Source organism: Ornithodoros turicata, chromosome 2 (genome assembly GCF_037126465.1).
Source record: "Ornithodoros turicata isolate Travis chromosome 2, ASM3712646v1, whole genome shotgun sequence".
In the NCBI taxonomy this organism is placed as follows: Eukaryota; Metazoa; Arthropoda; class Arachnida; order Ixodida; family Argasidae; genus Ornithodoros; species Ornithodoros turicata.
The window spans coordinates 79518150-79538387 of NC_088202.1; the positions used below are offsets into that span (position 1 = coordinate 79518150).

At 42.8% G+C, this 20238-nt stretch overlaps 2 protein-coding genes across 2 annotated transcripts; one reads left to right on the top strand and one right to left on the bottom strand.

Annotated features, from left to right (window-relative positions):
* Positions 1 to 824: 824 nt before the first annotated feature.
* Positions 825 to 8909, bottom strand: LOC135385605 (myosin light chain 1-like). The gene is made up of 6 exons (XM_064615030.1): positions 8830 to 8909; positions 8719 to 8746; positions 5926 to 6066; positions 5674 to 5841; positions 2155 to 2241; positions 825 to 1235 (listed from the first exon to the last, which is right to left on the bottom strand). Exons 1-6 carry the CDS (start codon positions 8830 to 8832, stop codon positions 1180 to 1182), a joined length of 483 nt encoding a protein of 160 aa, XP_064471100.1. The 5' UTR covers positions 8833 to 8909; the 3' UTR covers positions 825 to 1179.
* LOC135385604 (N-chimaerin-like) lies at positions 8910 to 19618 on the top strand. Its single transcript, XM_064615029.1, has 13 exons — positions 8910 to 9224; positions 9680 to 9739; positions 9814 to 9869; positions 9957 to 9988; positions 10409 to 10522; positions 12653 to 12971; positions 13123 to 13200; positions 13279 to 13363; positions 13996 to 14169; positions 14802 to 14879; positions 14947 to 15084; positions 16176 to 16281; positions 16717 to 19618. Exons 1-13 carry the CDS (start codon positions 9209 to 9211, stop codon positions 16898 to 16900), a joined length of 1440 nt encoding a protein of 479 aa, XP_064471099.1. The 5' UTR covers positions 8910 to 9208; the 3' UTR covers positions 16901 to 19618.
* Positions 19619 to 20238: the final 620 nt, after the last annotated feature.

The window sequence follows — 20238 nt, forward strand, 5'->3', positions numbered from 1 at the left end:
GGGACACTCTCCGCTGGAGAAAACCGCGATTTCTGGACGTAGAATTTATTTTGGTGGCTTCTAATTTCCTTTTCATTTGCTTATTTTCTTAACTTATTTTTAAAAAAAATTCGTTGCACTAATTTAGCGACATACCAAACTGTAACGCTTAAATGTTACGTATTACGTGAAAAGCGACAGCCACATATACCAGTGCACGCTGAGAAAAGTAAAATACTTACAGATTTCAAACTTATCTACCCGGACACCAAGCGCTTATCCCCCGGCCCCCTTTTACCTTTCCTTTTCTTTTTCTTCATTTATTTATTTATTTTTTTCTTTTTTGTGCCAATAAATCCCTCCTCCCACCCCACCCCTGCGCTGTTTCCACTGTCCGAAATATGTTCGGAAGCATTCCTTCGAAACAGCAAGCAGCTGTCTCATCACGCATTCTTCTGAATCCCCCTGACACTTTTCTTTGTTTTCCTTTTTCGAAAAAAAAATGATAGAAATAGAAAGATAAGAAGTGCAGTTGAAATGAAAATTATGTCAGGACTTTCGGGAGGTTCAAACGAATGTGACGAGGCCTTGCCGTTTCCCAAGAAGACTTACAAACATGTTTTGAATAGTGGAAACAGCGTTAGGGGGGTGTCTAAGTTTCAAATTCGTCACTAGTACTTCGTTTTACTTTTTTAAGTACAAATCCATTCTGGACGCTTTTTGATCAATTCTCGTATTCACGAAATGTGGAGAACAAACAACCAGAATTGATTGTGACTAATTGGTCAGTTCTAATTTGAATTTTGCCAACCGCAGTTGAGATTCTGTGGAGAGAAACTTCTTCGTACAAGAAGGTGTAAGTTTATTAACTTGTATTGCTGTTGTTGACATCGTTTCGCGTCACTTCGTAAACAGAAATAAAGAGAAACTAATATTTTACTCCAGAACGTGAGTGCAAGTGCGCAATGTGTACAATTTTTATCTTCCAGTGTATTGTCAGATACAACGACGTCCATCGGCCGCCTTGGCAACCATGGATGTGATCACGTGCGTGATTTTGGCGAATGCTGCGTCACGAGGGGGGATGACGACGCGAATCCGACCAATCCGAGGAGAATGATGGCGTACTGGAGGCGAAATGTGGAGTAGTACGGAAGTCACGACATGGACGGGACGGAGACGAAGAGTCGGAGATGACGTTTACTTGTCCTTCTGTTCCTCGGGGAATGGTCCGGCAAGAAGGGTCTTGACGAAGTCTGCGTGAAAAAAGAGGCATGAGATGTGGCATCATAAGCCAGCTCACGTGCTGTGGTGCTAACTACAACATGTCATACGTGCGCAGAGTAGTCTCGATATTTTTGTTGGTTACATACATCATGTACGCATTGTACTACACGCATTTGTATCGATTTTTTCGTGCTAGCGCCGCGAAGCAACTGTGGCTATGAACGGCGTAGTACAGACATGGACAGGTGGAGGAAAGACAGCAGTGGGGAAAAAGAGTGGGAGACAGGAGGTTAGTATGCACCCTGGGCTAACTCCACGGGGATCTGTGGCGACGTCCGTGTGGAAAATGTGTCTGAAAACCCAGGGGAAGCATCAGACAGCACAGCCGGTGGTTGGACTCGACCGACCACCTCCCACTCCATAGACGCCGACTGCATGTGGGCTTTCTCAGGGAGGGGGGGGGGGGCACGCCCCCTCCTAGATGTCTACCCAGCTGACACTCAAGATGAACGCTACGAAGGATACCCGGAAAATCGCATGCTTCATGCGAATGAACGTGACAATCTTGTAAAAATTTGCCTAATGCTACGGTATCCCAGACACCTTTGGCATCAAGCGCTAACGTCAGAGGATCCTTAGCTTTGGCCATTCTTATTGGTTCTCGTGAGCACGTCACCTTTCCCGCGGTCGCCTCACTGACAAAGATGCCCTCCGTGAAATCAGACGTACTGACGATGTTGATTTTTTACACATCCGTTACCTCTGCTGCGCTGTAAAAGTTGCATGCAGGTTCACATCGATGCAAATGGCCTACATTTATTCGGTATAACTTCGGGCGAAGCGTCGCAATCCCTTGATGTATTCTGAGCATTCTTATCTACTAATCTTAAACGAGCCCGCTGCTACTGTTGGCCGATAACATAAGGTCATGTAAGAAGCTATACTTACGTTCGTACTTAATGAAGCCATCATCGTCCTCCTGGCCCGCGCAGGCCTTCAAGATCTCATCAGCCTCGTCGTTGGTCAGCCTCTCACCTGTAACGCAACACAAGCAACGTCAGCGCATAGTTCTTTATTAAAACGCTGGTCCAGAAAAAGAACTGGTTGCTTCATGTAACAATGTATACTTTTGACCCTACCCAGCAATGAATCCAGCAGAAAATTATCTAAAGTGATGAATTGCACGAAATGCAGAAAGATGCCCGATTTACAGTGCAAAGATATAACGAGACCAAAGGAGTGTAGACGCCTTAAAATCCCACCCTGAGGGTGCATGATCTCTTCCCAGTTCATCATCATTAACTTATCTGTTGTTGCTGTTGTTGGTGGTGGTGGTGGTGATGAGGGCTATTCGACACATTTTATTTGCATGCTGGCCTTTTAGTACAGAGTTCCGCAAAGTGCCACTCTGGGCTAAAAAGAATTGTATTTATTTGTTTATTTATAAATGACTTACGGGCAAAAGTTGTCTATAGGTGGCGATCCGCTGGCCAGATCAACCGCCTTGCGGCCCAGATACCCAGTAAGCCTTCGTCGGTGAAGGTTATACTCTGCGCTCTCGAGCCGTGTAGTTTTCGTTTCAGCTCATTTGCAGAGCGAAATTCGGCTATGAATATTTCACAGCAGGCACTCGTTTAAGGATTTTTAAAAGATACGCTGTTAAAACAGAACTTCACCACATAGCACGATCCTAGCCAACCACCATTCCGATTCCGTGATATCAATCGGAATGGTGGTTGGCTAGGAGCGTGCTATGTGGTGAAGCGCTGTTTTGACAGAGCTCAGAGCACTTTGCTCTCCCCGACGAACTCATGCACCCTCTACGCATCCCCACCCTTCACCCTCTATCCTCCATCCGTCTTCCTTTCATTCTTATCTTTTCTTCTTTCTTTTGCTATAGTCGTGACGACGCCTACTTGTGTGTGGCTAACAACAGCGAGCCGATCCTGCCATTACCCCCCCCCCCCAGCCCCCTCTGTTTTAACAGTGTTCAACGACGATCATCTCCCATTCGGCTATTTCGTTTTTGCACGAAATTCCGTAAATAATGAGTTAATTGATGAATTTTAGGTAATTATTCTTCTTGTAGTGACATACTCTCCTCAAGATGATGTCCGCCTAGCCGCATAACTCAACTGCAACACTGGCATCTATGCTACCCTCATAGCTTTTTTATTTAAAAATCTATAAAAAAAACTGTATATCAGCCATGCTCAAAGATATATCACGCAAAATATGGATGCTGACAGTGCACATTGCGTATTCCCACCATGTTTTTAGAAAGAAAAAAAAAGTCATCAAATCGTCGAGGGTTTCTCCAACAGTAGGTGACGTCACCATGCGCACGAGAGTTCGTCTCCTAGCAATGGTGCAACCACCTTCCCAAATTCCAGTTCCCGACCTTCCCGGAGCAGTATTGCTAGACAGGAGGCAGAGTGCGCACGTCTATTGCGCTATTGGAGGCTATTGAGCACGTCAGATCGCGCGGATTGCGCATGAGATAGGGTGAATGCAATGACAGAGATTAGTTATGATTACGCAGGCGAAAGAGGCAGGGTCGCCCAGTAGCACTTTAACGGTACAATGTTATGAGTGAATTTTAGTGGATCGTACACTATTGCCTTTGCGTACGTAAGGGATAGCGTGATGGGTCTGCGCACTGCGCGAGGCTCTCTGTGTTTTACGCGTGCGCAGGATCAGCAACGCTATCCCTTACATACGCATAGGCGGTAACGTACGATGCACTAAAAATCCCTATTAAGCCGATGCCGCGTGGCAACGTTCGAAACTTGCTTTCTTCTGTGAATTTGCATTGAATTTAAATGTGCACACGCCTTTAAAACTTATTACCTCAGTGCCAATAGTTCCTTCAGGTACTGCTTGCGAGACACTAGTCCTTGATCCCCATTTCGTAGCAGAACAATCCCCTGTCTGCGGTGTCCGAGTTATAGAGGCACTCACGTTATAGAGGCATTCTTTGCATTGCAGGCAAACAAAATCAAAATATCTCTCACGATTCTGGCGTACGGTACCAAAGTCACTGCCCAAACGGAACAAAACTTACCGTGGTGCTCCTGGGGATATTCTTTCCCGGCAACTCGGATCTCCCTGGGAGACAGACATTTTTCCGACAGATGTCCCGCATATCTCTGACTGGACATGGTTTGGACTTCCGAGAAATATCCGTCTTTGTCCTCACAGGAAGTTACACGGAGATGCCGTGACGTTGCACGGACTTACTTGCGTACGTGCTCAGGGCCCGGTATTTTCTCATTATTATTGATACTATTTATTGAGCTGCTGTGTAAGTGGACAGACTCCTACTAGGCGTTTTTTTGTGCCATTTTGTTTCAGCTTCGGCCACTGCATCTTTCTTTCTCAGTTGGTCCTCTTTGTTTCTATCCAGTATTTCTGTTACGGACATTGAGCGTGAAGTTTTAAGAAGCAAAAAAAGGTCTTGGAACCATGAACTTAGAAAGGCAGTGGCATACTTTCCAAAGCGAAAACAGATACTATATATTGCTTGTCTCGCGGGCTTCCCCCAATTCTAGAGTCCCGTTTGCCTGCGGATCAAACTAAAGGGTGAGGTGTTTAATTTTAATGCGATTGCGTATACCGATAACACTGGACTGAAGAACTGCTTGGCGTATTAACTCACTCCAACGATAACGTCTGTGTTTCTTACTGCTTTTGATTTGAGGCATTTAGCTGGTTCAGAGAAAGTCGAACTCACGACGCGACACACCTTGCCATGTTTCTCTCTCTCCTCTGATAATGATCCCATCGGGGACCCTATTCGGACAATTCTTCGAACGCCCGTTACGGTACATCCCGCGGATGTACAATTAGGGACGTCCATTCATGTAGCTCCCAGAGATGTCCATTTGATATCCATTTCAGGACATGGACGTTGGGATCTATTTCGAACGTCCGCAGGAGATAGCGTTCTGTCTGGGTGGAAGGGGGTAAGTACAGCAATCGTTTTCTCTTTCCCGCCGACCCAGTGGACAAAACGTGGCTACTGCAGCATGAGTTTGCTTTTCGTGCGTCTGGCGATGGCAGTAATTTCCGAGTTCCAGAGAGCCTAGGTCAGCGAGTTTCGAGTATGGGGATATTGGAAAGTACCGTCAATCGCCGAACGCACGCAAACAGACCCATGCTGCGGCCGCCATATTTGGTCCACGGGCGCGGCAGCGCAAATAATTGCCGTACTTTCTCCGTGACTACTAGTCACTTTACACGGGCCTCGGAAAAAAATTCGTAGAGCTCCTTCGCGCGTGACACACCCCCGAGCCGACAGGGATCGTGGTGCTATAATCGTGCCACGAGCTGGAGGTTGCAGACAAGTGTGCCGCACACTTGTGAGCTGTCGACACACGTATGCCCATTGTATACGTTTCATTTGCTAACACTATCTCATCAGCAGACTCAGCGTGCGTGCGAAAGCTTCACATAATGTCTACTAACCCAATGAAAGAAGCACGTGTGAAAGCTCAGCAGCCATCATCTGTCCGTTCTCAGCCTTATCGTAAACTTTAAGACCCTCCATGAAGTCAGCGTAGGTTCCGACGTCCTTGTCCTTCTTCACTTGGCTGTAGATTGGAAGGAACTCCTCGAGTGTCATCTTCTTTTCGCCTGTGACAAACGTTCATCATGAGCGACGAAGGTTATAGACGCTCTCAACTACAGAGATTAGTGCAGCAGGAAGCCGGACCTTACCCCTCTTGGCGGTTCCGCCATTCTTCTCGACGATGGCGTTGGTAGGGCGCAGGTCGAGAGATCGGAGGAGAGCACCCAGGTCGACGCAGTCGATCTTGCCTTCGCCCAGCATGTCGTAGATTTCGAAATGCTCTGTGGCAGCTGAAATAAAAGGGCACAGTTGCACAACACGTCAGTGTCAGTGCTGAGCGCTCAACTGAAAATTATATAGACTACCAAGCAGATAATTCAAGTACACCCGTGCACTACATTAGTGCATTACCTCATATAACTCATGTAACTGCATAACTCGTATACGTACAAAAGATGAACTTGACCCACTGCACAACATCAAAAGTCGCCTGCCAAACGCATTTTCACCAATAGTTTTATATAGCGTTGACACTTCAGTAAGTAGTAGTATATAGCGTTACAGCGTTGGCACTTCACAAAGCAGTACAGCAATTTTATTATGTTAGCAAAACAATTTTTTGTGTACTTCGTCGTTCGTCTGGCGTAGTAAGTGTGCTAAACGAGAGGACATTTTAAAGGTTGTCTTGAGTCTTGAGGCTGTTCACGAAATTCTACGCATTGCTGTTCGTCAGAATCCGCTATCTCGATGGCTGTCGTTGGAACTCACGCGTAAAAGTGGCTTCTCCTGGAGCACTGGCTGCATGCGGTAGAGCACGCTTTACAGGGCACCCAGCTGCACGACCTATTGTGGACTGTGCGACTTTCCTGACAACACGCACGTCTAAAGATGCTGCAATCTGTGCGCATACAATTGTTAACTTTAAATGTGTAATATCTCAAGTTCACACGTCCCGAAATGGCATGAAACTGCGCACACACTGAGAGCAAATTCCTCACAGCTAAGATCTCGAATCTTATAATCGAGTCTTTGCCACTTGTGAAACAACCTAGACAAAATAATAATACAATTTGAATTGATCCCGACGGAATGCAGAAATACGTAGGGTGCTAGGAGGGGGCAGTTTGCACAGGCTATCGTCATCTCGCGTGATATGGCAAGAGATAAGTGAGACAGCTAGGTGTGTGTATTGACATCAAAGTGGAAGTCCGGTAAAAAAAACGACTGGCTCCCGCTAACAGCCACATGTACGTAGATACTGGGCTGATAAAGAAGTCAGATAAATTATCTTTATGGTGTGGCCTATCGTGTTAATAAGTCACAATCACAATCGTACGGCGTGCACTGTCATTCCGAACGTGTTGCTCATCGGGTATCCGATTTCACCCTAACCACAGCGAGCTCAAGTTCTTGCACACCATAGAAGATTATTTATTTGTGTTCAGATATAGTAAAAGAAACCTTTAATAATCGGTACGTCATCGTGCAGTTTCACTGGTGGAAATGAAAGAAAAATGAACTGATAAATATGGTTGTGCGAACATTCTGACTTTTCGAATACTGAAGCGGTTCGGTCCTATAACCATTCGCTTTGGTTTTAAAATTGCGGTTCGCACAGCCCTACTTGTAATCCACACAAATGGCCATGTTTCGGTCTTACTTGCCATAAAAGGGTGGCGCCCCATAGCGTCAAAGGTGCTCAGTCTTGAAATAGGGCCAGTCGGGGCTCCATATTTAGATAGGAGAGGAGAAAACGTGGCGACTCTCCCGAACGCCATTTTTGGGGCAAGCTCCGCTTTGCACACGGAGTAGAGGGCGAAAAACCGGCATTATCAGTGCATACCTTGGGTTTCTTACTCATACCAGATAGTGTCTCCTTGAAGTAGATTGTAGTGTAACACTCGAAAAGAAAAAAAAAAGAAAAAACAGTTGAAATCTGGATCACGTCGGAATAAACTTTTCCCTGTGAATGATTTCACTTCTGTAAGTGTATTTTCGAATGAGCGTCGCGTCGTAACTTCTACTTTGAGCAGTGTAGTGAAATACGGTTTTGGTGTTTCATTTCTTTTTCTTACGTTGGTGCAACGCCTACAATGGACGTTGTGGACACATCGCGGGACGGCTATGCAAAAATGCAAACGGTACTTTTCAAGCATGGTACAATTTGTCCTTTTAGTGCTTAGCTTAGTTCTCTTCGCGTTACAAGTAATAACAAGAGGACACTACTGCACCCACCTGGAGCTCTTCACAAAGTGAGAACAGTGACCTTCATAAAGGATCTGCTATTCTGTTGTGAAAGCGAACCTTGCAATTTTACTGTGCGAATTGGGTAACTAGAACAGTAGTATATCACTTGTCTTTGTCTGTGGCATCGTATTCGAAATCGTTTACTTGCCCTCGAGGTGATTATGCTAAATTACTCATTTGGACTTGCTTCCAACTTATGCGACTTCCAAAAAGATTTCTTTTTTGTTTCAATCGTGTTTCGCGCTACAGTTCACTGGTCAATGAAGCGCTGTGACCCTCCCAGAAGACACGATGTTGACCCCCATATCAAGTGGCACATGGGAGCTAAATATGGACCCATAATCATTGCCGCCTGATCACTAATTCTATCCCTAATATCACAAATTATATATAAGCGGAGCACACAAAAAAAATGCCAAAAAGAATAATTAACCACGTGCTCAATGAAACGGTGCTGTTGAAATTTTCGTGTGGGTAATATGTGGTTGTCGGTAGTTGGACTGTGAACCGCCGCGCAACATTAAACGAGAGTTTTATGCAAACAAATATGGTTGTCGGCGTCAAATACATTTTTCTGAATCATACAACATTAAAAAGCCCAGTTGGAGCCATCTCCTTATTAGGAACAGGTCCATCCTGTCCTAACACAACTGCGAGCAACTATGATATTCGGAACGAAACAAAGTAAAACTTACTTTCCACTTCGAAGGACTTGAGGTCGGCCTGAAAGACATAGAAACCAGAGATTTAGGAATGCCGAAGGTTGCTAAGTTGTATTCCAATGTATCCAGAATGTAGGAACGCACCATTTCTGAAGGGTGCTCCTCGTCCTGGTCCGGATCGCGAAGTGATGAGGAAGAGCAAACTTTTGGGATGCTTGTAAGCTTCGCTGCGAGGCGGCGCAGCGAGCGGCGCTATTTTTTGCCGTCTTCTCGCGGTGTATCGGCTAGCCCTAACCACAAATAGAGAATTGTTGTTTTCAGCCTTTTATAATGTGCTGTGCCCATTTATCGTGCACGGGTGTTGAGTGACATGACCCGATGTGTTTTGTGCGGCTACATATTAGATATGCATGCGTGAACAGCAATATGTGGTCTGTTTTTTTTGTGTGTGTAGTGGGTGTGTGATGGTCTGAACTCGGAATTGTTGTTTCCTGTGTGTTGGCTGCTACACCCCTTACATGCAATGGCTCGTCAGTTTGGTAAGGGCAGTCGACTACATATTTTTTGCATTTCTAGTGGATCTCAGATTTTAATTGTAACGCGAGATGTTACGGATGTAGTGACGTGCTACAGTGTGACTCATGCAGAATCAGTTATGCAGTAAGTGTGGTGCAAATTTACATTCCGTACTAGGTATCCTAAGTTCGGCAATCTTGCGCGCTAGCCAGCATTCTTTAGTTCACTTGTGGCCTGGAAATGTGAAGCCCTTGTCTACGTAAAGGCTGGACGCGCTTGGGCGCCTGCCAATGACAAATATAGCTCTCAAAGGATCGTCACGTTTCTTTCCGGCGATATTTGTTTCTGCACGATATACTCATCCGTAACAAATATAGCTTCACTGGGATTATTATCGCACGGAGCTCGTATAATATGTGATCGTTCAAAATGTATTGCTTTGTATCACTCATGTTGTGACCTTCATTTCGGCTGCCAGCTGAAGAAATGAAGAAGCGTCATCAAATGAATGACATTCCTCAAGTGTGGAAGTCGTACCGTAAGTCAGATTATACTCTCGCATCTCGAATCAACTCCAGGAAAACTCTAGAAGTTATTCAACTATCATTTCAGTCTACCAGTTACAACAGAAAGCTCCAACACCAAAGAGAATAGTCTGCAATAAAGAGGTACCCTTGTATATCGCTCACAATATGCACTGTGCATTCCTGTTGTTATACAGTACCTGCAATGTTAAATGTGTCAAAAAATTCCAGGTGGTTCATAGGCCAGCACATTATGGCAGAGAGTAAGTAATATATGAATTTGTGTTTCATTATCACACTTCCTTCATTCATGCATATGTATGAAATTATGTTTTGATGAAGAGTTGGAAACTAGTACTGAGACCACCAATTATTAAAAGATTATGGAGTGACTCATTTATGACAATGTCGTCTTAGGATAAAAGTATGACAATTACAGTGAATTCACACCCTATAGAGACAGTTGAAGCACCAGAAAGAGAATGCGTAACGTCCTATACTTTGTAGTATCTGCATAGAATAAATGAAAAACATGGGGTAAACATCTAGTGACTTGCTTGCATAATGATGTGTCCATTTTGCATAATGCCTTTGTTGTCTCATGACATAAATCCACGTACAGTTGTACAGTTATGTACAGTTGTCTCATGACATAAATCCACGAATATGCAATTGAATTGCAGGTTTCATGGCACAATCTCCCGTGAGGAATCGGAACGTCTCCTGCAAGATGGGGATGGGTGTTACCTAGTGAGAGAAAGTCAGAGAGCCCCAGGGCAGTATACCCTTAGTTTAAGGTGAGTCTTTCCATTAAAATCTTAATGAGAGATTTATAGCTGTGCATTTAGGGTGCATAGTGAAATGATATTACATTCTAATTGTACTGGTGAAACATTAAACCACTTCTAACTCACTTCAAATTTTGCAATGCAGTAGAAATATCGATAGGGTTTCACTGCACCAGATTCGTTACACCATGGCCACATGCAGTCATTACGAATATTTTGTCCCATGCATTTTTGGGGGGTTACTACCGTCAAGAGCTAGCTCCATCTGTGTCCAGTCGCACAACACAAACACCCCTAATGGAAACTACTGATGCCATCTAACTACTGTAGTTGGTAGGTCCATGTTTCACCACACCATGAAATAATGAAACCAGGAATCTAGCTCATGTTGATACAGAATAGTATGCTTGCTGGATATCGTCTGGTGCCTGCAGTACACTGCACCACCTGTCTTAATTGAAGGTAATGCGAAGTTGACCCATACACAACATGGCAAATTTTAACTGGAATAGGTTGTATGGTTATGCAGGTGGAGATATTTCTCAATATATTTTCCCACATAATGGTTGCATCTTGAAAGTTTGTATCAAAACAAGGAATAGCTACGAGGGTACAAAAACTTGAGTTGGGTTATAGCCAGGGTGTCGAACCGAACCCGAACCGAAAACCGTACCCGAACCGTTATTTTTGCCGGAACCGAACCCGAACCGCAATTTTCATGACACTGTTGAACCCGAACCGGAGCAGAACCGTAAAAAATAATAGCGGTAACCGGTTTGCAACCAAACGGTTCGGACATAAAAGAAGTCAGCATAAGAGTTCCTCTCTATCCCCGAATGAAGACACATTGGTATCATGATCACACGCCTATATCATGGATTTCAGAAATTTTCACCTAGCAGTGAGACGACGACGTATAGTAAGTATACTTTCAGCGTCTTTTTAACATGTTGAAGCGCAATTGTCCTTGTGAGCGCCACGGCTAGCACCCGACGCACGCGGTGCGGAGACGAGGTGCCACGCGGACGAATGAAACAGGAATGGAGTAGGCCAGTTATGTAGCTCTACAGGACGAATATGTGATCAAATAGGCGCCCAAGATTTTCGTTTACACGTGAGCAGTACAAATTAAACACGTCAGAAACATGAGAACTGGAGAAGGAGCGTACGCAGAACGGTGCCTGTTTGATTGGTCGTGGTTTGAAAAGTAAATGTGGTTCTGCTTATTCGTAGTGCAGTTGTGTCGTGACACATTGACTTTGTGTTGTGGATTAACTAGTACACTGCTGTGAGCTCGGACAGAGTAAGGCTGGCAGGCTTATTTTCGACATGCTTCAGTACGGTTTCAGATCGATTCACGCTGCGAAGGCAGTGTGCCGGCAAGTACTGTCGTCTATGTTACGTTGTCCATCTTATTAGGCTTTCTTTAAGTGTATCTTGCTGTCACTGTGCGTGTGAAAAAAGAGATTTTGGGAACAGAAAGTAGTAGGACTATACCGCTTCAACAGCGTGGACTCTATTTGCAATAAGTGTTCATCGATTTCTCATTTCTCTCGCTAAAGGGCTACCTCACCGTTGGAGACGTCAATGCAGACAACAGCAGCAAGCTATTAGCCACGCATTTCCTGATAAAAGCAGCTTTATGGAACATATAAAACGGAAGCATTGAACCGGTTTGCGAACGGGTTCGATTCTTGGCGTGGCCGAACCGGAACTGAACCAGAATGAAATCAAAACAACGCGAACCCGAACCCGAACCGAACCCGTATTTTTTGTGGTTTGACACCCTGGTAATAGCTATGACTACTGTTGGGATACAAGAATATACCTGATTTCTACTTAAAAGAATTGCAGCAACTTTTGTTCACATGACAGAGCTCATGAACCAGTAAATTGAACCAGTCATAGACACCACTCAACGTTTAACAACCTGTGAAAAAAATCCTGGGTTCTGGCACATTCAAAGCAATGTACCTTCATATGAGTTCGAAGGTTGGGTTGGGTGCTAGAAGAGAAAGATAAATTGAGAAACTGGGTTTGATACTTAGGTTTTTCCACCCACCTAATATTTGCACCTCGATGAAGTACGTGCTTGCACAAAGGTTTACCGCACAAGGCAGATTTTCCTTCGGGACGCAGGTTCGGCAGCAGCATGAAAAATTTCCGTCTGTATTACGATGGCTTGCACTACGTTGGAGAAAAAAGATTTGCCACATTGCAAGACCTGGTAGCAGATGGACTCATCACCATGTACTTGGAGGTCCATGCAGGAGAATACATTAATTCCATGGTTTCTGAGTCAAAGTATGAGGACAGTCCGTACATGACTCTGAACTCCTACCAGCGGCAGATTCGCAAACTCCAACAGCAATCTTTGCGTGCAAAACAGAAACACCAACAAGCTCTGCAGGTCACACATCATGAAGAGGAGGCCCACGAGTACGACAAGCCGGACGAAGTGGGTGCCTACTTTGTAGCAGTGCAGTATAAGTGGTTTTGCTTTTTACCTTGTCTCAAGTTTGTTAATTTTCACATAGTACACATGTGGGCATGATGCCCTCATCTTTTCTCTTTCTGACTTTTCACTCTATTTGGCATGATTGTTCCAGGAACTGGATTGCCCATTGTTAGATGGCATCCCAGAAGACATTAACGTGCAAGACTTCGAGAAACCTCACGCTTTCAAGGTAAATATTTGTTTCGTCCTTTACTCTGGATCTGTGGCCAAGAAAGACAAACAACGCTTTTATTTGTATCGTGAACAGGTCAACAATTTTAAAGGTCTTCCGTGGTGTGATTTCTGTGGAAACTTTATGTGGGGTCTTATTGCTCAAGGTGTAAGGTGTGAAGGTAGGTATGCACCTTTTTATACATAAATTATGTTGAAATAACTGAGAGGATGACAGCTAGCTGGAGAAGATTCATAGTGCAAGAAAACCTTGAGCTTGAGGGTGTTTGTCTTTTACGTGTCCATGGTTTTCTTGCACCATAAATTATGTATTTTATGTGTATCCATTGCTTGCAGACCTAAAACGCATATGACTCAGAACTTAATGCCTCTGGTGGCAGAATGTAGAAACTGGAAATCATTTATATTTTAGGTGAACTTTCAGTGTATATCATATTCTCACACTCGTACTGTGAAAATGGCACTGTCTAAGGTGTGGTACAAGCCAAAGTTACTCCTTCAGTGACTCGGTTTTCAAGAACTCTGCTCGAATCACTGGAGGTGCTTGCACTGTAATATTGCTTATTATTGCAATTTGCTTTTACTACCACTGCTCGATCTCTACATAATTCAGTTGCATAGCAAAGTGACATAAAAAGGTGACTTCCAAATAAGTGACAGGTAAATTATTTCAAAGCTTCGTCAAGTATGGGCCACATACGACAGCTTTTATTGCCTATTCTTTCTTCTTTTCATTGCAGATCAAAGTTATCTGACTTTGCGGTTGATAATGCTTTATTCTTTTGTTTTTCAGACTGTGGGTTTAGTGCACATAATCGATGTTCAGAGAAGGTGCCAAATGACTGCCTTCCAGATACAAAATATGTAAAGAGAGTGTTCGGCGTGGATCTCACCACATTGGTTAAAGCTCACAATACACCAAGGCCATTTGTGCTAGATGCATGCATAAAAGAAATCGAGCTCAGGGGTATGTAGCTTATCTTTCATCGTTGTGGTTAGGGTTAGTCATAGGTAGAGCCTGAAGTTTTCGAGAAATATTTGTTTCTAAATTGGGGGGGAGGGGGTAAAAATTGGGTAAATAAACATGTGCTCTAAATTCATACAAATTCGAGTGGAAAAACTTAGTGTCCTAAATTTGGGGAGAAATGGAGCTCGGCTATTCAAACTAACTGTACTCGTTTGGTACAAACGGTGATGTAACTGCATTTGCTGCCAAACAAGTTCGTGTACATTCCTACAGACGTGTCAGTGAGGGCAATTTGCCAGGTAAAATCAGGTTTCAAACCTGAAGAGGCAACCTTCAATTCGGGGTACAAATTCAGGGAAGAATCGGGTTAAACCCTAAAACTTCAGGCTCTAATCATAAGGTTGGAGAAGTTTCAGTGCACAGTATTGTCACATAAGTATGCATAGAAGCAATTCACAGAATTTTATTTCCATACCATTTAAGCGCTGACAATGAAACGGTACCAAACGCCTTCCTTTTTGTCTGAGTGACAGTACTCTGAAGTGAAACTTATTTAGGAATTTAGATTGCTAGCTAACTCCTCTGAGTTCATTGTGTCCACCTAGTCCATCTGTTTTTCTTCTATTATCTAGGTTTGGATGTTGAGGGTATATATCGGGTATCAGGATTCAGTGATGAGGTAGAGGCATTGAGAATGTCATTTGAGAAGGGTAAGTGAATTTGTAGAGATTCTTGATTTTGATGGCATTCAATATGCATTTCACTTGTGCTTTCTAGATGGAGAAGCTGCACCCTTGAATGCTTCGCATTGGGAGGACATTCATGTTATTACTGGCGTACTCAAGCTGTTTCTGAGGCTCCTACCCATCCCGCTTATTACATTTGACAGCTATGCAAAGTTCTTTGATGCAGTCAGTAAGTAGTCTTATATTCCAAGCGGTGTATACACACTAATTCACAACACACAATATTGCTAGATATAGCATATATAGTTAGCAAACAATATAGTGTTTTGGGGTTTTTATGTCTTTTTAAATATCGGGAGTAAATAATTTGTTTTATTCCAGCAGCTGTAAACTAGGGTAAATCATGTGATACCAGGGAGGAAAAGCAGGCTTTCAGGTGGAAAACAAAAAATTGGTATTGTTAGGCAGAAAACCGAGACAAGTGTAGCCAATGGAGGTAGGGTTTTTAATAGCAGCCGGAAAGGATGGAGGCCGAGACCAGAATGGATTGGGCGCGGTCTCACGCGATGGGGACGATTGCGATCTGTGATCATCCTCACAGCTTTACCAGGTTTTGCTGTAAAACACTAGGCTCCAAAAGTAATACAGTGTTGTTCTGGGTCTCTAAGCCTTTTGTAACAAGCAGTGTCCAGTCTGCTCTGAGCTCTGATCCCTCAACTTGCTGATCGTTATGTCTACTACTTATAGGAAAGCTGTTCCTAATTGATTGTGATACATAAATTGTTTGTGCCTTGAAATCAAGCTAGAGACTTTGATCCCCTAGCCTTGGAAATAATGCATTTCTCTCATTCCACTTCACAAGTGAACGCTATGACATTCCCTAACCAAAAGGGTCTCTACGATTTTGAGGTCTCTGTTGTATTCCGAGGATTCATATTTCTGTTTCAAATGTTACCATGTTCATTCACTTAGCAAATGACAGAGACCAGGCTCATCCTACATTCCTGAGAATCGAATATTCCTGCTCATGAGAGCTTATTATTCATCTGTTACCATTCTTATGACCAAAGTGTTTGGAGAACAATTGGTGTTGTGTATGAAAAATGGGTGTGCTGTCAGGATGGAGTTATTCACATGCACATTCCTGCCACATGCATCCACATGACAAACTTTTGTGACATGTTATTAACAATGAATATTCACATAAACTAATATGACAGGAGAGTAGCATCATTCTATCAGTGTTCTGCATGGTTGTGAAAACAAAACCCGCATACAAGAAGTAGTGTACGGCAGTCTCTAAATAAAGCACCTTTACAGAGAGCAACAAGGTTGAAGAAAAACTGGAAGCCATGAAAGAAGCTGTAAAATCACTGCCACCTGCACACTATCAGTCGTTGAAGTATCTCATGGGTCACCTGCAGAGGTACGTCTCATATGTTAGCACTCATAGTTAGAGCCTGAAGTTTTAGGGTTTTACCTGATTCTTCCCCGAATTTGCACCCTGAATTGAAGGTTGCCTTTTTAGGGTGAAACCCGATTTTTACCCAGGAAATTGCCCTCACTGGGATGTCTGTAGGAATGCACTAACTTACTTGTTTGGCAGCAAACGCAGTTACATCGCCGTTTGTACCAAACGACTACAGTTAGTTTGAGTAACTGACCCCGATTTCTCCCCGAATTTAGCATACTGGAAGTTTTTTTCACCCGAATTCACATGAATTTAGTGCACGTGTTTATTTACCTGATTTTTACCCCCTGAATTTAGAAGAAAAAAAATTTCTCGAAAACTTCAGGCTCTCTTCATAGTGTTTTAACATTATTCGTGCATTTAGTTTTGAATAAGATGTTTGTCTTCCAGAGTATCAGAACATCAAAAAAAGAACCTCATGTCCCCAAAGAACTTAAGCACCGTGTTCAGCCCAACTGTGATGAGAACTCCTGACATTATGGGGATGGGGCTCGACCAGATGAGTGCATGGCACACGGAGAGTGCAGTGGTGGAACTCCTTATCAATTATAACAGAACGGTGTTTGTTCAGTGATCTGACATGTAAGATTCAATGTTTTCACCTTCACCAAAGAGTCATTTTTCATAGTTTTATCTGTGCTTGCTTTTTATTGTACAGGGTGTGGTATATCAGAGCTATTCTCCGAAATGTAGAAATACAAGCATTGCTACAGTCAAATATTCTGGCTTTTTAAGATGCGTGTAGAAGTGTCGTAGTTACATAGCCTGCATATTTTCACTGAGTGAAGAAACTAGCTCGTATGATGTGGTCCAGAAAATGTTATCGTAATCGCTTGCAGCTACCATCCCTTCTTCCTTTCTTTCTTAGTCTGTTTGTATAATACTATTATGTTTGTTATAAATTCTCGTTGTTTGTGTGCACTGTAAAAATAAAAAGTTAACTGGAAGAAGAGGGAATGAGGCAGTGATGCAACTTGGGGCAAGTAAACAACAAAAAATTAACATGAAATCATAAATATACAGAGAGGCTTTTTAAGCAAAGATGTGTCTCCGGGCTTGTAAGCCTAATTTCTAGATCTAAGATATTTCTCACAATCCCTTCTATGTTCCTTTAAAGTGTCCAGGGACGTTAACTGGTCCACCACTGTGAACAGGTGCACATGCTCCGTAGTCTTTTGTCTATCACTGTATTACTTCTTGTTTTGCTTTTTAGTTTTGCACATGTCGATAGGGCACGGGACTTGTGCGCTGAAAGCTGACAGAAAATGTTTGTGTGCATTTACAGTCAACCCTCGATTTATGAACACCCTCGGTTCCCGGAAAAATTGTTCATAAATCGAAAATTCCGTTAAGTCAGTACTATCGAGCTGACGAAACAGTACTTGCGAGTTGGGATTGTGTTTATAATACAATATATTGTGTAATTTTGCTTTCGACCGTGCCTTCTGCTGTACACTTGGTAGACCCTAATGCGTCCCCGGAAAAGCAGTTTGTTGTTCGGATTTCGAGGGGATAAAAACCAAGGGTGCAATATCTGGAAAAAGGTTTGTCCATTCCGGCATCATTCATAAGATCATGGAATAATACCTTTGAAGATTTCTGTTGACCTCAGAACGATCTGTTCATAAATTGAGGGCAAAAACGCTGGGCAACTCCTAGTTGGTTCCCAGAAATTCCATTCATTATTCGGATATCGAGGTTCATAAAACGAGGGAAAAATGCATGTATAAAGTTTGGTTCCTCGTGCTCCTGTTCATAAAATGAGGGAATTTATAAATCGAAGGTTCATAAATTGAGGGTTGACTGCATACGCTGAAACTGGTCGAAGTGTGTTGTGGGGCATGCATTCTCTTGTATTCAAGCACAAAAGCACCATGCACTGGGGGCACAGTTGGAAGTAACTGCATACAGCTGTTGCATTAAGTCTTCAATTATACCATATTTTTCTTCCTCAGCAACTTGAGAACTTAAAACAATTTGGAGAAGTCAACAACTTCACCTCTGCTCTGTTCCTCTTCTCTCACATAAGAGAAATCTGTTTTCTCATCCCTACCTTGTTATCTAGATGGTTTCAGTTCCATCATGACTAACATGTTCACACCCCAAACATCAAAATTGAAAAGTTACTGTGTGTTTCTCAAGAAAGCGTATGAAAGACTGAGGGACAGCCTTGTCCCTCAGCATTCTACTGTGCTATAAAAATTGTATAAAATATTCCAAATATGCACCAGGGGATAAAATAGGCTGTAGATTCAGTTATGCACATTGCTATGGAAAATCAAAATCAATTTTGTTATGGAAGGCTGGCATGGCAAAGCAATTTGTGAGGCTCTAAAGAGACATACAGGGTTGAATGTTGCATATTACATCATGTCCCATACTGTAATTGTAAAAATTGTGCAAAAAATGCCTGGAACCTCACAACTTTCATGCAAACATTGTAATTAAATTTAAGTTTCTTTTCTGCATGTAGCTGCATAAACACGTGCAAGTGATCCGTATATTCCAACTACAATAATAGCACTGAACTGCAACTATTGTTGCAAAATTATGGTTGAACATTCCGTGTAATACTGTGTGTATGGTTACAAGCAAGGTTTACTTTTGTTGGTCTGTGTTTTGTATGCACTAGGCATCAGGCTAGCTGTTGCCCGTCACAGCTGGGACTTTTTTGATAAGCTTACTAGTGAATTTAGTGTAAAGTTAATATGTGATCCTGTTTTTCTATTTTGTTAAACACATAAATCACATAGCTTACTCAAGAGAGCTGATAACTGCAGTATGCATTGAATGGAGATTCTTCCATTTCCCAGGGAAAAAAAACACTATTTATAACTGCAGGCAATTGTATGTGGAGGAGTACACAAACTGTTTGCAGTGATTTTGACTGTGTTGTATTATAAATGAGTTATTGGATAATTATTAGGAATCATCTTATTGTGGTATCAACCAATATTTATTCACAGAAAGGTATTCACTGCAAGTAAACCTGAGTATAGAAAGGCTATATGTCTGGCCTTCAAACTTTAATGTTCCTATTTTCAAGGGTGTACAACTTCCTTGTGGCCCTGTTTTAACCATTTCAATCAAAGTTGAAAAATATGCAGCTTCACATTACATGCTACCATTTGCTGCGTCTGCTTAAGTGAGAGAGAGACGAGGTTTATTAAGGCAATTCTGTTCCAGCAATATGTTTGTCGCGCACTCTTCACAGTGTTTCATAGCATAGGTGTTTTTTTTTTAATTTGTTAGAATTTTTATTTAAAAAAACACAGTAGAACAAAATAGATGCCGTTTTAGCAGGTGGGTTATACTGCCAGGCGAACATCCTGTAGGACAACGCACGCAACTACTGGATGACTACTTAGCTAAAATACATTAATTAACTTATAAATTAGATGCTTTCTGGGAAATGCGAGATAGCATAATTGGAGCCAGTCATTGTTCAAATCCACGGCCCTTATTAAACGCCCTGTGAAGCGAACATACTTTGAGATATAAATTGTCAAATTTCGCTATGCAAATGAGCCGAAACCAGAACTGAACGCTTTTCGGGCGCAGACACAACGCGACCGGCGCCTTATTGGAGTCGGATGGTGGTCTATCTAGCCGACAGGTTAGAGCCTACTCCAATTACTTCCAGCACGTGTCCATCTCACATGGATTGCCTGTTGCTCTCTCTGAACTCGAGAGGTGCGTGGTTCTGGTTTCGGCTAATTTGCGTAGCTAAATGTGGCAATCTACATCTCGAAGTACATTCGCTTCTCAGGGTGTTTAATGAGCACGACGGATTTGAATAATGACTGGCTCCAATTCTGCTATCCAGTATTTCCCAGAAAACATCAATTAATAAGGTAATTAATGAGTTTTAGGTAAGTAGTTGTGCTGTAGTTGCACACGCTGTCCCACAGG